Here is an 18,839-nt window from a genome sequence, read left to right on the forward strand (position 1 = left end):
CTAGAGTTACAATTTTTCTGAGAAAATGGACATTGAGTACTACTGTAGGCCATTTACCCCACAGCCGATCCCCCGCCCCCGCACTCTCAGGAACCTGGGAGGTGGGCATATTGTCATCCTCCTCTTATAGATGAAGACACAGAAGCTCAGAGACATTAGGTCACTCATCTAGGGTCACACAGCAAGTGAGTGGAGAGGCTGAGCTCAAGCCAGGAGGGCCCCAAGACTTCCACAGTGTGCAGGGGAGAAAGGCCAGACCAAGACCTGATTACATTCTTGGCTCTGACATCAGTTGCCTGGGGGTCCACGCTGGTCCCTTAACTCTCCTGACCCCCCTCTGGGGGATAGAAAAGTAAAATACAACAGGACAGACTCCACACAGGGCTGTGTGGAAAACCCAATTGCCACCCATCCTGAGTGGCCTTCAAGTCCATCATCATGGAGGCTCTGGACTCCCCTGCTGAAAGGGCCAGACCCCACCCCTGCCCCAGGCCTGCTGTGTGACTCTGGGAACACCAGGGAACTGCTCAGAGCCTCAGTTTTCTCTGCTGTAAAATGGAAAAACAACTTGGTGAGGGTGGGGGAAGGGCACAGGCTGTGAGGAGGAGGATCTCACAGTGTGGAAAGGCTTGTAAAATGCAGGTCTGGTGGGAAGCAGGGGGCAGGCTAGGGTCAGGGACCTTGGGGGAGGAAGGAACCTAGAATGCCCAGAGAGGGGCCATGACTTGCCCAGGGTCACACAGCAATCATGGCCATTAGGAGCCTCAGACCATCTGCCTCTCAGGCCACGGAGACAGAGCCCAGAGCACTGAGCCCAGCATCTCCTATGTTCAGCATGGATCTGAGTCTTTCATGAAGCATCATAAATCTCCCCAGAATCGCTCTTGCTCAAGCCCACAAGCCCTGCCTCACTGCCTCTGCCTCCCTGCAGGGCCTTTTCATTAAATTAAGTGCAGAATCAATGCAATTGCTTTGGATTTTCCCTGAGGGGCCACCAGCCACCTCCCTTCAGGGAGCTTGCAGCACCAGAGCTGCTGCAGGCTGCTCACCCAACCCCTCAGACAAACATTATAGAGCTCTCTAGATGAAATATTTTATAGGATGTCTGATTTAGTGTCTTCGATGCTGACATGAGTAAGCCCCCACTACATGCCAGCAAAACCTCCTAGTAGCCCCAGGAGGCAGAAGGAGCCTATTTCACATAGAAGGACAGTTCAGAGCAAACACGGGCCTATCAGACCCCCAATTCTGGAGCCCAGTGAGGTGGTGGGGGGACCACTGATGCGCAGAGCCCCCTTGTGCTAGGGCAGCTGTCCGAGGGAACAGGCATGAGCCACAGCAAGGAGACAGGTCAGACCCCAAGGAGGCCAGGCAGCAGCCCCAGTGTACTCTGGAGCAAGCCAGTCTCACCTCTTGACCTTCTTCATGAAGAAGGGAGCAGCAATAAGAGTGGCTAGCTCAATGAGGCACCTACTGTGTGCTGGGCATCGCGAAGGTTTCCCATGACCCTCAGAAGAGACCCAGGGGCGCCGGGGTGGCCCAGTTGGTTAAGCATCTGCCTTCAGCTCGGGTCATGATCCCAAGGTCCTGGGATCGAGTCGCACAAGCAGGGAACCCACTTCTTCCTTTCTCTGCCTCCTCCCCAACTCTCTGTCTCTCATGAATAAATAAAACCTTAAAAAAAAAAAGAAGACACCCACCTGCTGGCCTACCAGTCTCACCCCATTCCACTCTCCTGCTCCACCACCACACTGTGGCCACACCGGCTTCCGCTCCTCAAACATACAGAGAGTGCCCAGGGCCTCTGTCCCTGCTTTTCCTCTGCCTGGAATCCTCCTCTCCCAGATCCTCCCTTGGTTGGTCCCAGCACACATCACCTTCTCCAGGAGGCCCTCCCTGACCACCCATCACCCTCTTTCATCTCATCCCCTTTTCTTGTCTTCTGAGCGGCACTTCTCCCTGTGAACTTGTATTCATTTCTCCACCAGTTTATGGTTTCTCTCCCCTGTACCATGAGGACAAGCACTGTCTTGTCTACTACTGTATCCCAGCACTTAGAACAGTGGCTGGTATATGGTAGGTCATAGTTAAACAACCACAGAAGGACAGGAGAAAGGAAGGAATCAAGCCACAAAGGGTCTGAGTGCCAGGACCGGGACAAGGGCAAGAGGGAGGCAGCAAATGCCTGGGGCTTGGGCAAGATGATGACAGCCCTCCCTTCCCCACTGGAGGTTAGTTCCCTGCATCGAAGGTGCTGGAAGGGAGGGATTAGGGCAGGGGGTGGCTTCCCAGAAGGAGTGGGGAAGCCTGGTGGGATCCAGAGAGGGGGAAATGGCCTGGAACGTGAGGAACAGCAACACTCCAGGTTACATGGCCATTAAAAATGACAAATTTAAGAAATAACATCTGCAGGGGGAAAAAGGCCATGCAGAATGACATCAAGGCTGATGGCGACCACAGGAAAGCTGAGTCTCGCCACAGCCTTGTTTATAACAGCACAATGCTGGAAACAACCCTGATCCCCAAACGTGGGGGAGCAGGTGGATATACTCCATCTGCTACAGACACCCCAGGGGGCATTCTATAACTGATCCTATAAAACTTAACAAAGAAAAAAACCCCACAAAATGGTATATTCATACGATCTCAACAAAAATAGACAGCAAAGGAAAGAAGACTGGAAGGAGATGCACCAAAGTTGTCTCTGGATGGTGGGTTGATGGAGGATGATTTTAACTTTCTTCTTGTTTTTTTTATCTTCCTTTCCAGAATGGTCTACATTTAACAATAACTGCATACTTAATCAGAGAGAAAGTAACTTAATATATAAGGATACTCTTGTGGCACCTGGGTGGCTCAATCGATTAAGCATTTGACTCTTGATTTTTGGCTCAGGTCTTGATCTCAGGGTTGTGAGATAGAGCCCAGTATCAGGCTCTACGCTGGACGTGAAGTCTACTTGCTCCCTCTCTTTCTGCACCAACCCCCCCTTCCACATGCGCGCGCTCTCTCTCTCTCTTTTAAAAAAAAGATTTCATTTATTCATGAGAGACAGAAAGAGGCAGAGACATAAACAGAGGGAGAAGCAGGCTCCCTGTGGGGAGCCCGATGCAGAACTCGATCCCAGGACCCGGGGATCACGCCCCTGAGCCGAAGGCAGACCCTCCACCACTGAGCCACCCAGGTGCCTCAAATAAAATCTTTTTTAAAGAAAAGGATATTCTTTTTAATGACTGCAAGAGGCCAGGAAAATGTGTACATATCAGTGCTGTATGGAGAACAAGGGACATTACAATGTTTTTGTTGTTGTTGTTGTTGTTGTTGTTGTTGTTTTTACTGATAACTCTGGGTTTAATTATTTAAAATAGTTCAAACGCCCAACGACCATTTTATGTTTTATTTTTTTTAATTGGAGATAGAAAAAGGACAAACCATGAAACTGGTCCACAGGAGGGCTGAGAAACAAGTCCTAGCTCAGCCACAAAGTGGGGCGAATCTCTTCTCCTCTCTGGGCCCCCATCTCCCCGTCTGTAAAATGGTGTTAACCACCCATATCCCCCACTGTTGTTGTAGAATCCAATTCTTGAAATATTTCAAGATCTTTCTTGTGTGCTGGGCATCGTGAAGGTTTCCCGTGCCCAGCACTTAGTAGATACTCAGTAAATGTTGCCTTCTGCCCTCCAATCAAGGGAAATCTCAGCCCAGGATCCCAGGGTCCCTCCAACTACTATAGTCCAACAATTGGGCAGGGACTGGTCCTCAAATCCTTTTGCTCTTGCACCTCATCTGTATAAAAATGTCTGCGCATTGCCCTGCATATTATTTATGACTTACCCATGTGTTTCCATATCCACGTGTCACTCAATTATAAGCATACACCAAACTAGAAAAAAACTAAAATGTGATAGAAAACAAACGTAAACTAAAACTCCTAGTATTTTTTTCCATCTCTTTCTTCAAAAGATGGTCCTGGGTGAGGCACCCCTACCTCACTTGTGGGGTCCTGAATAGCAGAGACCCTTGAGGTCTCTGTCAGCATATAGTACCAGCAAATGGCCAGGACTCAATCAAGAGTAGTTCAGAGGGACATCTGTCTTTTGGGCTGGCTTATCTTCGAAAGAAACAAAAACAGCGAAAAGAAAACTACACAAACCAGTCTGACCCTTCAAGTCTGAAGAACTCTGGCCTTCCCTGGGACCTGCACTCTCCCTCTCTCTGGACACAGTCTCCCCACCCAGAAGCTGAGGGAGCTGGACCATGTGGCTTCTGAGGGAGGGGACTCTCCACGGTCCTCCAGGCATCATCCCCTTGAGCCCCTTTCCCACTCCCTTGAGGAAGGCAGCCTCTCTTGGGAGGCCGGGAGACCATAGAGATTTACAGCCTCCTGGGCCCCAGCCTCACTATAAAATACAGCTCTCCCCACCCTGCCTGTCCCCCAGGACTCCTGCCAACCACCGCCAGCTGCCCATGAGCCCCCAGACATAAATCTTGAGGCCCAGCTCCATCAGCACAGAAGGCAAGCGGTAAATTTGAGGCTCCCTGGTCTCTGGCAGTGGAGCTTCCTGGGAGAATTCATCTTTCACCCTAGGATAAATTATCCTTGCTGGACTAGAGAGGGAAAGCATTTGTTCATACAGTTGAAAAATGGTTGTTCAAAGGGCACCCCTCCATGGGATTCCCCAGCTGGGCTGCCAGCTGCCAGAGCTATCCATCCAGAGGCCTCCAGGGCAGATGCCTCTTGGCAGGTCTCTCACACTCAGCCCCCTAAAATCCACCCCTACCTGCCCCCCGAGCTCAGTGAAAGGCACTAGCATACTCCCCCCAGGCCAGGAGAAATCTCAGGCAGGAAACTGAGTGTCATCCAGGCCCGGCCCTCCACAGTTGTCCATTGCCACATCTGGCCCATTCTGCTGCCTATGTCCCCCTACTCTGGGCTTGCAGTCTCTGCCCTGTGGAGCAGACAGGCCAGAGGCCAAACCAAAGTCACCATCAGCCCTGGAACCATGAACAAGCACACCCACCTCAAGGTGGTTTTTTTTCTCCTCTTTTGTAAAATTACATGAATCCCAAAGGGGACTAGAAATCTGAACAGCCATTTTGGAGAGCCATGTTGCACCGGGAGCTGAGAATGATCTATTTCTTAACCCCCCGGTCTTACATTGCTCTTCAAAAAGCACAAATGTCTTAATCACTCCTCTTCAGGGACAATATGTCTCATGATAAAAGAGCAAGGTGCAGAAGTACACGACAGTATGCTGCTGTTTGTGTAAAAAGAAGGAAAATTGGGCATAGTGCCAGGAACAGGTGACCGCAGCTCCCGTCGGCAGAAGGGGTGGGGACTTGGCAAATGGGAGCAGAGGTTCCAGAAAGACCACTGATGTGGTTGGAGGTTTTCCTCAGAACCACGTAGCCCTGTGTTCCCAAGCCAGTCTGCCACTGATGGACAGTTGGTGTATTTCCTTTTTCCCCTCTGCTAACACCGCAGCAAATGTCTCTGTCCATGGTGCCTTATGCATCTGTGCTAGATTTTTTTTTCTCTAGACTAGAAAATATTTATAATACTTACACTTAGAAAAGGAATAGTTGGGTCAAAGGGTTTACGAGCTTTCCAAACTGCCAGATAACTTATCAAACTGCCCTCCTATCTGCCTCTCCTTCCTGCACGTCAGCTTCAGCGTCCCCTGTGACCGCACCAACACTAGATGCTATGAATTTTTTAACTTCTCCTTAAAATTGATACTGTGCTATTGTTTCTCTGAGAATTTTCCTCACGCTAATAGAATAATCCCATAAAATGTTGAGGTTGGTCGTCTTTCATTCACTTTCTGGCCATTTGTCTTCCAGTAACATCCTGCTTGAATCCATGATGTTCCTCCTAGACTGTCTATCTTTTCTTATTGACTTCTTGACCTTTCTTATTAACTGTGTATATTTTCTTATTGGCAGGAGATCTTGATATACACTGGATATCAATCTTTACCTGTGATGTATGTTGTAAATACTTTTCCTCCCGATCCGTGGCTTGTCTTGGAACCTTGTGAAAAATGCCTTTAGTCATACATAACTTCTATATTTTTAAGTAGTCCAATTTTTCAATCCTTTCTTTCACAGCATCTACTTTTGTAGCTTCCATTTCCTCTGAGAATGCTGATAATCCGACCTTGCAGGGTAGTTAGGGGGAACAGAGACAATGTGAATAAGGCACCCTGCAAGGCTGAGCAGATGCTCCTAACATGGTCATTTTGGGAGTCTCCCTGCCTCACCTTGCCTTCCATGCCCCAGCAGCCAGCAGAAGCTTCCTAAACATGCCACCTCTTGCTTAAAATCCCTTCAGCTACTTGATGATGACGAAGTTCAAACTCTATTAGTGAGTGAGTTCAAGATCTCAAGAAGAAATACCACTAAGGCTGAGCAAGTGAGTGAACGCATCGGGGGCCAGACAGGGAGCATGGGAATACACTCCCAGCCCACACGGGACAGCAGAAGTGTAAGCCCAGTGTTACCAGGTCCTCTGAAGAAAGCTGCAGATCTATTTATTTTTTTAAGATTTTATTTATTTATTCATGAGAGAGAGAGAGGCAGAGACACAGGCAGAGGGAGAAGCAGGCTCCACACAGGGAGCCCGATGCGGGACTCGATCCCGGGTCTCCAGGATCACACCCTGGGCTGAAGGCGGTGCTAAACCACTGAGCCACTCAGGCTGCCCTCTATTTATTTTCTTAATGTCAATCCCACCCCGTCCCCCAACACACACACACACACACACACACACACACACACACTCAAGTTTAATGACAACCAATTTCTTTGCACCATTGTCAGGGTCAAGAAAGACCCATTTGTGACCAGGGTGTGGCCATCTCTACCCTCACAATCTCTTCCCAGCCAGAATCATGCCCACCTTTCCCACACACACAGTGCATGCAGCTGACGTGCTAGCCAAACTGCACAACTGTGGTCACACCAGGTTTTTCTCAACTCTGTGCTTTTGCACACACTGATCTCTTGGCCGTAAGTGCCCTTCCCTTCCTGGCCACTCACTCGTACTCTTTCAGGTCAGAGGTCAGTGTCAACTCCCAACCCCAGGGAGAATTCCTGGGTACCTCATTGCTTGTGACTTTTGGAAACAGAATTCCAAAGGAAGCAGCCTGAGGTCAAGGAAAGAGCCCTGGTTTGGGAGAAAGAGATTCCTGGGATAGAAATCTGCTTTGCCACTTCCTAGCAGCACATCCTTGGGCAAGTGACTTAACCGCTGTGCTTTGGGTTAACAGCTGTGAGATGGAGACAGTAAGACCTACACATGGTCAGGTTTCCCAGAATATAAAGTAAAAGAGAAGTAGCTGGCACATAGTAGGGGCTTGATAATGAAATTGCAGACTTAAAGAATAAATGAGAAGGAGAATAAATATTTCCTCAGAACGCTCGAACACACAGGCGAGGTGTGGTCCTGCTCAGTGAGTAACTGGGCACTGCCCCCTCACTGTGCCAGTCACCATCCCACTAGTACACCCTACTCCATATAGCTGGCAAAGCCCTCCCCTATCTGTCATCTCTGGATCCTCACGACAGCTCTCCTGGAGGCTGGTAATGCTCCCATTTTACAGAGAAGCTCAGAAAGGCCAAGTCATAGAGGTTTGTTTAGATATTGGAATGAGGGGCGCCTGGGGGACTCAGTGGGTTAAGCGTCCACCTTTGGCTCAGGTCATGGTCTTGGGATCTTGGGATTGAGCCCTGCATCAAGCTCCCCACTCAGCCTTTCTCTCTCAAATAATTAAATAAAATCTTTCGAAAAGGAATGGAATGAGGCGGGGACTGCACACCAGGCAGGGAGAGGCAGTTCACCTCAGTGGGGAGCCCCCCACACACCAGGAGCTCAGGGCAAGTCCACAACCCCCCTGAGCCTCAACGTCCTCATTACTAGGCCACTGTGAGTGAAGGATGTGAATATGGTCAGTACAGGGCCCAGTTCACAGTAGATGCTCAGAAGGGTGTGTTCCTCTCCTTCCTTTCTATTTCATGCACCACTCACTTAGTGGACACCAGCTGTATGCCAGTGCTGCAGACCTACAGAGGGATAGACAGGGCTGCTGCTCCTGGAGCTCTGTGTAGAGGAGACAGATGATTAGACATGATTGTGCTCCAAAAAGGAAAGGGGCCAGGACAGAAACGTGGAGGGAGAGGCTAACACTGCCATGTTGGGAGGAGGAGGACACGGGAAACTGCACATTGGCCTGGCCTGGGGTTGGAACCAGAGGAAACAATACTTTTCTGGGTGGAGGAGCGGGTGGAGGAAGCACTCCAGGCAGAGCGGCAGCCTGAGCAAAGGCTCAGAGGTGGGACTGAACAAGGTCGGCACATGACTAAGGAGGGAAGAAAGGTCACTGCAGCCAGATGGTAAAGGGCCTGGGGTACTAGAGCCCTCCAACTCCAAAGGGAGCACCGCTGGACTCCCAAGGTCTTTGTTTGAATCGATGTTTAACATTTTGCAGTTGGGAGGTGGCATGTAAAACTCTGGGTTTTTTGCTTCTCTAGAAAAATCAGATCTGGGATGCTGAGCCAGAGCTCCTATAAAGTCTACATACAGTCTCTGTCCCCCAGACCCATTTCACTCCCTTCATCCACTAATGTTTACTGAACAACTACCAAGTGCCAGGCAATGTACTGGTTACCAGGGATAACATGGAGAATAAGATAGACACACAACCACAGCCCTCATGGCACTTGCATATAGTGAGAGAGAAGGGCAATGAACAAGGATATAACATAAGGTCAGGAAGTGCAAACTCTGGTAATAAAAAGAAAGCTATGGACTAAAAAGCTGGGAGGGTCAGGGAAGTCCTCTCTAAAGACGAGACAGTTGCATAGATCTAAATGAAGTGAGTGAATTGTGTACATGTAAGATCAACCAAGCAGAGGGAACAGCGAGTGCAAAGGCCCTGAAGCCTTCTTCACTCATCTACTGGGTCACTTGCCTTGCCCCTTTAGGCATGCAAGTGCAAGACCCCTCCTTAAGTAATGGAGCACATGAGGAATGTATAAACAGATGGAAACCACTCCCAAAGGTATGTTTCAGGTAAAATACCTCTGACCAGTGGTGAGAGAGACACGGAGAAATAGAGACATGCATGGAAGACATGGTATGATTTGTTTCCAACAGGAAACAGGATGATTTCTTTTTCCAAAGACAAAGAGGCAGAGGAGGCTCATCATACACGGAACATTAAAACTTGAGCACAGGACAGAGAAACCAAGGGTGGGAGCAAGGAAATCCTCATTTCCTTCCTCACCAGCTGCCTCATCTGCCAAGCCCCACACAGTGGGAGGCAGGAGTGGGGAAAGAGAGACTAAGAAAGCTTCTGCAGTCCTGGAGCTGGTTGCTGTTGTTGCCATGTTTTGTCTCTTCCCAAGCCCACCTGGGCTGCTGCTTTAGAAAGTCAACTGCAAAGGAAACACTTTGGTGGGTTTTGTTTATTGTTTCCCCATTCCCTTCCTCAGCAAAATTAAAGTGTGGATTCCTTGTCCTTTTACCCACAAAGTAGAAGAAAGAGAGGGCATTACTGTTCTAAAGGAGAGGGGAAGGGAAAAAACAGAACTACAATCTCAAACCAACCTTCTTGGCGGGGTGGAGGAGGCAATTCTGCAAACTGACATCACAGTTCATGTCACAGGACATAACCTCCGCCACTCAAAGCTTTATTTGCATTTTTAGAGATAGAGGGAAACGTTGAAAATCAGCTCCAGGGCTGACATCGCAGTTATTAAAACCAAACAAAAGAGCCTTTCCCAGGTCTGGCTGGTTCTTCTTAAATTTATCTGGGCCCCCACTACCTGATTTAAGGCAATGAGCAGATGTTTCACAGCAGGAAGTGCATTAGCTCCAGATGCCGCCGCTTTGTTCAAGACGGGCACACACATGCACCGGCAACCACACACACACATGCACGTACTTGCGCGTACACACACACACACACATACACACAGGACTCGGGGCAATGAACATTCCCAAGCTCCCCTTTTAGCACCTGGCATGCCCGCATGGACCATTTGTAACCTCTGCCTGCAGTTCTGACACAGAGATGAGCAGCGGGAGTGAGTAGCCAATCAGATCCTGCCCCATCGTCTTCCCGTTGTCTCCTAGGTAACCGGCACAGGGACACATCAGCTAGCTGGGTACCACGGACACACACACACACACACACACACACGCACACACACGAGTCCATAATTGCAGGGGACACCGGATGTGCCTGTCAGAACTCTAGACAGCTCCCCGGAGCGGCATTCAATGCCTTTGGTCCCTGCCTGTCTGGCAGCTTCAGCCCCTACAGCTTTCCCACCTCCGCTCCTTTACTCATGCCATTCCTCTGCCTGGCGTGCCTCTCTCCATTGCCATCTCCATCACTCCAAACTTTGCTCATCTTCGGAGCCAGCCCAAGTCCTTGGTCAAGACTTCATCTTCACAGAATAATATCCACGCTCCTGCGCCTACAATGATCTGGCCTTTCATGACCTGGCTCCTCCAGCCTCACTGCTCGTCACCCTCCCTCTCTCTCACTCCTTGCTCTTCCTCCAACAGGTCAAATTGGTCCTCTCCACACTACACCCTGCAGACCAGGGCTTTTCTTGGTACTTGCTGTTACCCCGCCTACTAGCTCTGCCTTCTGCTCTTGGCATGCCTGAGCCTTCCTGCTCTTTAGTCTCAGCTCAAAAGTCACCTTTCAGAGAGGATTTCCCTGACCACCCTTGGCTAGCCTATCTGGAGAAGTCCCTTCCCCTGGAACTCCCCACAACATTCCCCTCTGCTCTTGTGTTAACCCTCATCTCACTCATGACTCTAGTACTGTCCCATTCCTATTTTTATTTCCTTGCCCCTGTCCCTCCTCCCTAGGACTTGAAGTCTGTTACAGCACGGTCTTTGTCTCATTCATGGCCATATCCTCGGCCCCCAGAATAGGGCCCAATAAATATTTGTTGAATGAATAAAAAGTCATTTCCTCGTCACTGCTTCTGAATTTCCCATCTCTCTAATAAGACGAGATGACTTCTATTAACCCTCCTGGCTCACATTCCAAGAGCCCATTAGAGAGCAGAAAGGACTGGCATAAGGAAGAAAATTAATCAGGCCACACCATGGGAAGGATCTGCCAGTGGAAAGCTGACCTGCCCCGGGCTGCAGCGCCCCCCTCCTGCAAGCAGCCTGCCCACTCGGAATTGCTCCTGCTTTCAACTTCACATTCCCCAAGCACTGGGCACCTTGAACTTTTGTTATCTGATGGTCTGGGGGCAACGCAAAGCTGAAGCCTGGCTTTCATTTTTTGGATCCCACACAGAGACCAGCAACAACCTGGAGGTGGTGAGGGGCAGAGGAGAGTCCTCTGGAAGCATTTTACTGCAACGAATACAAGCAAATGTGTCACTGTCTACAGGACCATAAGCATCAAGGTGGAATTACATTACACAAGCCACACATACACATACGCACACACACACACATAAACTCAGAAGCATCATGAAGTTAGAATCAGAGTTCTCCAATCTCAGTGGCTGCCCGTGTCTCTCTTCAACAGACATGACTACTATTTCCAGTTCCAAAACCTGCAGAGAGATCTGGACACATGTAATGCACAAGTGTGTGTGTATGTGTGGGGTGGCATAGCGGGGAGCATAACTCTGCTTTTGACCAACCTCCTTGGGTAAGGCCAGATGGTGGAGTCAAGCAGGCACACGGCAGACACAACCCAATTGGGTCCCCCAAACCCTAGGAGTGGAGAGCCTCAAAAGGCGGCTGCTCATCAGCCAGAAATCCACCAAGTCCTGAGTTACTCCACTGACCAACGCACCAATTCATTTCTCCAAATATGAAGTTAAAGCAGAGGTAAAGGCCAAGAAAAGAAGAGCAGGATTAGCATTTCTTGAGTATCTACTATATGCTAGGCTTTGTAGTAAAATATCTTAACACTGATTGCTCAAGACCACCCTGCAAGGCTACGCTTCCCACTTTATGGATTGAAAAAACAAAAAACAAAAACGCTGAAGCCCAGAAGAATTAAGTAGTATGCCTAAGGTCACAGAGCTGGCAAGTGGAGAGGCTTAAGTCTGGGACAGGAGTCTGGTCTTTGAGACCACTCTTCTTTCCTCAGGGCCTGAAATACTACCACAGAATAAGTAGGTAAGCTGGTTTTATTCAAAATGTCCTTCTCACTAACTCTTCACCGAGGATATCAGGTCTATAGTCCTGTCTCTGCATTTCTGTCACTCCTGGGCTTAACTGACCTCCTACCGTGAGCCTCTTATCAAGCTGGACACATATATCAAAGCCTCTCATTTGAGATCCAGCCCACAGAAACTAATGTTCCTGTGGCCCAGAGAAAGGGATTCTTTTCTTTTTAAAACAGTAATTTCCTGCCAGCGAGGGTGGATGCACCAGCCAGCCACCCTCTGATTTAGTGCTAAGCTCAAGGATCAATCTCAAGTCAGATTTTCCAAGGAAAACTTAAATGCTGGGCACCTCCTGGCATTGATGAAGGGAGAAGTGGCCTCCTCGCAAAAGATGTGGCCAGGGGCAGCCAAAAAGACTGTAGAAATCACAAGACCCACGTGCCTCATACATGTCACATGTGAAACTCACTGGCACTCACATGCGTCTTAAAGATGACGCCCACGTGCCTCTATGCACACCTCACGTACACATATACCACCTACGTGTCTCACCCATGCCCCCCCACATATACACACACAGGCTGGGGAGTGTGATTCAGGAGCAAGAGAGCAACATCCTCTCCCCCAGGACATCAGAGCGCCCACTTCTGAGCCTGCTCTGCTATGTGCTATGCCAGGGCCGAGACCTCATTTCACCGCCCTAGGAACCCCACAGGACACAGGGCTAGGCTCTCCCCTTATAGATACAGAGGTGAGCCTCAGAGGCAGGGAATGACTTACTTGTCCAAGATCACAGAGCTGCCCTGTTTTCTGAAAGGCCAAGCTCAGGCTGAACGTTGGTCGTGGGCACCTGGCTCTGCAAGATTTTTTTTCTTAGGGGCACTCCTCCAAGATCTCCTCCCTGTTGGTAGCCTTATCCATCTTCCTCCTCCCTCAACCCCAGGGAAGGAAACCCAGGCGCTCTCTGTGCCCTATGGCTGTGCCATCAGTATCCACTCAGGTTGGAGGAGGAGTGGGAGGTCCGCCCCCTCCGCTGGGCAGAGCTGTCAGCCTGCCAGGGTCTTGGGACATCAGCTAAGGCCGCCTGAGGGTCTAAACAAGACTCTCCACAGGCTCTGCTTCCAGGTCCTGGGAACCTGGGTCCACAGCGGGGTAGAGGTTACAGATCTGACTTAACCCCGGGGCCAGGGCAGGAGTAGCAGGGATGGGCTCTGGCTGTCACCCTCCTCTCCCCCTCCCCCATGCCCCACACAGGAGCTTCTGGCTTGGGTTGAAAATGGATCCTTTGCTATGAACTGAGCCGGGCCCACCTTGGGGGGCAGATAGGAAGGGGGGGGGGGGCTGGACACTACCAAAATCTTGCCGGTCACATGGACTTAGGTTCATATCGCAGCTGTACCATCTACTGGCCGAGTGACCTTGGGCAGGAGGCTTTCTCTCTCTGAGGCTCAGTGTCCTCACCTGTAAAGTGGAAAGAATGACGGCGCCCTCTCGAGAGGGAGGCTGTGAAGGTTAAAGACAGGAGCAGACGTGAGGCTCTCGGTGCCCTAGGTCCTTCATCACGCCCCCCGGAGAGGGCAGCGGGGGCGGCTGCCATTCCCATCTCCCTCTGCCCCGACTCTCAGGCCCAGCAATTCCTAACTAGCACCGGATCCGAACTTTCCTCGGCGGTGGCGGGGCCCGGGCGCGGGTCCTTTTCCTCCCCCTCCCCCCGCCACCGCGGCTCGCACAACAGGTACGGGGGTGGGGCAGCCCCGGGGGCCCCCGGCGGAGGGGGCGGCGCCGCAGCGCTGCGGCAGGGCCGGGCTGGGGCCGGGCGGGGGCCGGGCGGGGCCGGGCGGGGTCGGGCGGGGTCGGGCGGGGTCGTGCGGCCGAGCCCCCCGCCCCGCGCCGCCTCCCGCCGCGGCGTCCTGGCAACTTTGCCGAACTGCGGGCGGCGGGGAGGGCGCGGGGTGCCGCGGGCGGGCGGAGCAAAGTTGGGTCCCAGCGGCCGCGGCGTCGGCTCCGGAGTCCCCCGCCGCGAGCGCCCGCACGTCGCGGCCCCCGCGGAGTCGCCGGGAGCCGGGAGGCACGTGGTGCCCGCGCCGGCCGGGCTGGCTCGGGGGCCGGGCTCGCGGGCGGGTCAGCCTCCTGCGGCCGCGCCGCGCCGGTCCTCGCTCCGCGCTGCGAGCGCCCCCGCGGGTCCTCCGGGCCAGGCTCCGCTCCGCGAGCTCCGCACCGCGTGTCCTGCGCTGACCCCGCGAGCTCCGCGCCTCGCAGCGGCCGCCCGCCCTCCGCCTCCCGCAGCCCCGCGCCCCGCGCCCCGCGCCCCGCGCCCCGCGCCCCGCGCCCCGCGCCCCGCGCCGCGGCGGTTCTCCCCGGCCTGGGCAGCGGCCGCGTCCTACCTTCGTCCGGCAGCCGCTGCAGGCAGAGCGCGAGGTTCCTCCGCCAGCCCCGCATCCCCGCGGCCGCCCTGCGGCCCGGCCCGGCCTCGCCAGCGCCGCCCCGGCCCCCGCCCCGGCCCCGGCCCCGGCCCCGGCCCCGACCCCGCCCCCGCCGGGCCGGGCGGCGCAGCGCAGCGCTGGGGAGGGCCGCGGGCCCGGGGCGCGGCGGGCATGGGCGGCCGCCGAGGGTCGGGGTGGCCGGGCGGCCGCCAGGCGCTCCGCTCGGCTCGCGAGCCCGCGGCTGAGCAGCGACGCTCCCCGAGAGCGCGCGCTTTCCCCGGCGCGGGGGGCGGGGCGGGGCGGGGCGGGGAGTCAGGCCGCAGGGGGACCCCGCGGGCCGCGCGCTCTCGCCCCCGCGCTCTGCGAGTCGCAGCCTGGTACTCCTGATCACCGCCAACTAGTCAACGAATGAATGAGGGAAACAATGAATGCGTAAATAAATGGGAGAAGAAGGGAGTGGGTGAGTGAATAATGAGGTGTAGAGATGAGTGAGAAGATGAGTGGCTGAATGAATGAATGAGTTAGTGAATTGATGAATGAGAAAATTAACGAGTGAAGAAATATGTAAATAAATGAGAGAATAAATGAATGAGCCGGTGAATCAATGAATGAGTGCACCCTGGCCCCAAGCCTGAGAAGCATGGGTCCCTCCACAGAAGCCTCACCCCCTGCACCTGGGTGGCTCAGTGGTTGAGCGTCTGCCTTTGGCTCAGGTAGTGAGCTTCTAAGGTCTTCCATCCCACATCGGGCTCCCTTGCAGAAGCCTGCTTCTCGCCCTGCCTATGTCTCTACCCCTCTCTGTGTGGCTCATGAATAAATAAATAAAATCTTTAAAAAAAGAAAAAAAAAAAAAAAAGCCATTACCCCTGTCCTGGAAGGGAAGCCTTTGGATGGCATCTTGCAGAGGAGACCCGAGAGGCCCAGAGAGGGTGGGGCCTGTCCATGGACACACAGCAAAGGCTGGAGGCCAGCAGCAAGAGGTCTGTCTGTGTGCAGGCCTTGTCTACTGCACCCAATCAGAGCTTCCCTCCTTCTGCCTGGCAGCGGTTCAGCTCCCCAGGTCTCAGATTCTGGGAAGAACAGCCAGGGGAAGGAGCACTGGAGGGTCCTATCCTCAGAAGTCAGATTCACTTCCACCATGGGGATGAGGAGGGCGTGGGGACGTGTGGAATCCAGGCAAAGCAGTACTACACTGCCATAAAAAAGGAGGAGGACATTCTTTGGAAGAGGACAAAATGAAGAACAGTGTTTATAATATGGGCAGAAAACAGGAGGGAAGGCTGGACATTCATATTTGCTCAAGTATATGGAACATGGTCTCTAGTGGAAACACTGGCCCCTTCCAGAATGGGAATCATATGGCCAGGGGCAGGTGGGAGAGATTCACTTTTCATTGAATCCCCTTCAGTGCCTCTTGAAATTTTGAACCCTGGAAATACATTACCTAAACAAAAAATAAGCTAAAGATTTTAAGTAAATTTTTACAATATTAAAAAAAAATCTATACCTCAGTAAAAGCTGTTTCCTCCCTGACCAAACGAGTCAGCCTATTTGCCTGGACACCTCTCCTGCATCTAGCTCAGGGAGGGAGAGGGGCTTCATGGTTATCCGCAGAGCAAAATATGAATGTGGTGGTTAGTGCAGATCACCAAACTTCTACCCTTTAAGAGTGTTGGGAGGAAAACAAGCATCCTCTGCTTGGATCCTGGGTTTGTTAGTTTTTAGCTCTGTCTTTGGGCAAATCACCTCAATTTTAAGCCTCAGATTCCTCGCCTGCAAACCAGAGATCATCATATTGTCCTGACAGAGTCCAGTAAGGCTGGAGCCAGATACTTGTATTCCAAAAGGTAGCTCAATGAGTGACAACCCCTGGCATCTTGATCCCATCAACAAAGCTACCAAAACTTTGACCTTCAGAGGTACCCCTTTTGTAAGGTGAGGGTAAGCATTTTTTTTTTTAAGATTTAATCCATTTATTAGAGACAGAGACAGAGAGAGAGAGAGAAAGGCAGAGGTAGGCTCCATGCAGGGAGCTCAATATGGGACTCGATCCCAGGTCTCCAGGATTACGCCCTGGGCCGAAGGCGGTGCTAAACCGCTAAGCCACCGGGGCTGCCCACCCCACCTTTTTAAAGATTTTTAAAAGATTTTATTTATTTATTCATGAGAGACACAGACAGAGACTGAGAGAGAAGCAGGCTCCATGCAGGGAGCCCAATGTGGGACTCGATCCCGGATCCTGGGATCATGCCCCGGGCCAGAGGCAGATGCTCAAATGCTGAGCCGCCCAGGCGTCCCGAGGTAAGCTTTTAATGTGATCTTAGATCCCTAATACTTCAACAAGGTTGGTATAATTAGCCCCATTTGACAAAGGAGGGCAGTGGGGTTCGGAGGAGTTAACTGTCTTACCCAAGTTCGCACAGACAGGAATTCTCAGAACTGACTTTTAAACCCAGATTTGCCCAGCTCCAAGCACCCCCAGACAGTGCTGCCCACACAGACCATGGGATATATTTATCCCCTGTTCGTGCTCCTAAGACCCTCAGATGGGTCATATCCCAGCCCTGTATTAATTCTGAATTGTTAATCACCTCAGTAAGTAGGCCGGGGGGGGGGGGGGGGGGGGGGGGGGGGAGGGCAAGGGAGGGGCAGATCTGCACCCAGGCCCCAGTCTGCAGAGTGCTGACTCCAGAACTTGTCTTAATGGCTGTGAGCTTCTGACAAAGGAGTGAGTCTCCTCAGCAGCAGAATTGTGAATCACTGCTGTCTGCCCTGAGATTGATGAGCTCCACAGCCAGGCTGCCCGCTGCTCCGAGGATGACAGGGCTGGGATGGCTGAAAGGCGATGCAAACACACCAGCACCAAGGTCAAGAGGCCCCGACAGAGGAGGGCAGTGAGGAGGGCAGGGCACAGGAGGGGAGTGGTGGTGGCAGGAGAGCAAGAGAAGGGACGTGGGGAGGAGGGACAGCGTCACTGAGAGAGTGTTCTGGTTATCCGTTGTTGCCAATCATGCCACTCTAAACTTAAGTGACATAAGACAAACATTGTATTATGGTCATGAATTCTATGGGTCAAGAATTTGGGCAGGGCAGAGGGGCTGTCTCAGCTCTGTGATATCAGGGCCTCAGCTGGGAAGACTCGAAGGCTGGGGCTGGAATCACCCACTGGTACCTGAGCTGGCATGACTCAAAGGCTGGGCTCAGCTGACACTGTCACCCCAAGTGCCTGCCAATGGCCTCTCCATGTGGCCTGTGCTTCCTCACAGCATGACAACCTCAGGGCAGTTGAGCCTCTTACATGGGGCTCACTGGGAGTGAGTGGCAGCGGGCATGCCAGGGTAGGTGCACCACAGCACGAAGTGGAAGCCTCATCCCCTTTGCTGAGCCAGCCCTGGAAATCCCAGAGCATCATTGTTGGCTCTCCTCGAAACAGTCACAAGCCTCCCAAATTCCAGGGAGGCTGCACAGACCACCTCTTATGGGAGGAATGTCAAAGAATCTAAGTATTTTTGAAACCCACGGAAGGGAGGAAGTAGAGAGAGAGGAAAGGAGACAAGGGAGGGTAACAGAGCAAGTCCTATTTACTGGAGAAGAGAAGAAGTAAGAGAAAAACAGTAGTGTAGAAGAGTCCAAGAAAAAAAAAAATCCCTGACTAGGAGGAGAGATGAAAGGAGTCATAGTAGCAGGAAGAGAAGAGAAGCCTTGTGTGCAGAGGTATCATGAAGAAGAGTAAGAAACGTAATAGCAGCCCAGCCAGAAAGAACGGCAGTGGGAACAGGAGAGGCCCTCCTACAGCAGGGAGGAGAGAGCGCGCGAACAGAAGAGCAGTTTGGGGAGTAACAGGAAAGAAATAGTAAGAAGAATGGCAGCACGTGAGCAACCTGGCAATGACATAGGGCAGGGGAATTGTAGCAGTAAAATGGGAAAAGCAGCAGGGGGATGTTATCAGAGGAATAGGAAAAAGAAAGGGAGCAAGAATGGGGGAGATGTGAATGAATGAATGAATGAATGAATGAATGAATGAATGAATGAATGATGGTGGGAGCAGGACTAATAGGAGGGAGTGTGGCAGAGTGGTTTAGGGCCTAGAACACTCCAGAACCAGGTACCTGCTTTTAAATCCACCTCCAAACGGCACCTCGGTGAGTTTCTGAACTGTGCCTCAGCCTTCATCTCTGTAAAATGTGGAAACCAATCATATCTCTCTGATAGGGTTATCATGAGGATGAATGAGTTAATACATTAAAGCATTTAGTG

At 52.0% G+C, this 18,839-nt stretch overlaps 1 protein-coding gene across 5 annotated transcripts in view; it reads right to left on the minus strand.

Moving 5' to 3' along the window:
• The window catches only part of GRIP2 (glutamate receptor interacting protein 2), a 97,253-nt gene extending 82,593 nt beyond the window's left edge, over positions 1-14,660 (minus strand). For all 5 annotated transcript variants that reach the window (XM_025448995.3, XM_025448985.3, XM_049097844.1 and 2 more), the window contains exon 1: positions 14,544-14,660. In XM_025448995.3, the coding sequence (XP_025304780.1) occupies positions 14,544-14,598 (55 nt within the window). In that variant the 5' untranslated portion in view covers positions 14,599-14,660. The remainder of the gene's footprint in view (positions 1-14,543) is intronic.
• Between the last annotated feature and the right edge of the window lie 4,179 nt (positions 14,661-18,839).

This window comes from Canis lupus, chromosome 20 (assembly GCF_003254725.2).
Source record: "Canis lupus dingo isolate Sandy chromosome 20, ASM325472v2, whole genome shotgun sequence".
NCBI classification, from domain to species: Eukaryota; Metazoa; Chordata; class Mammalia; order Carnivora; family Canidae; genus Canis; species Canis lupus.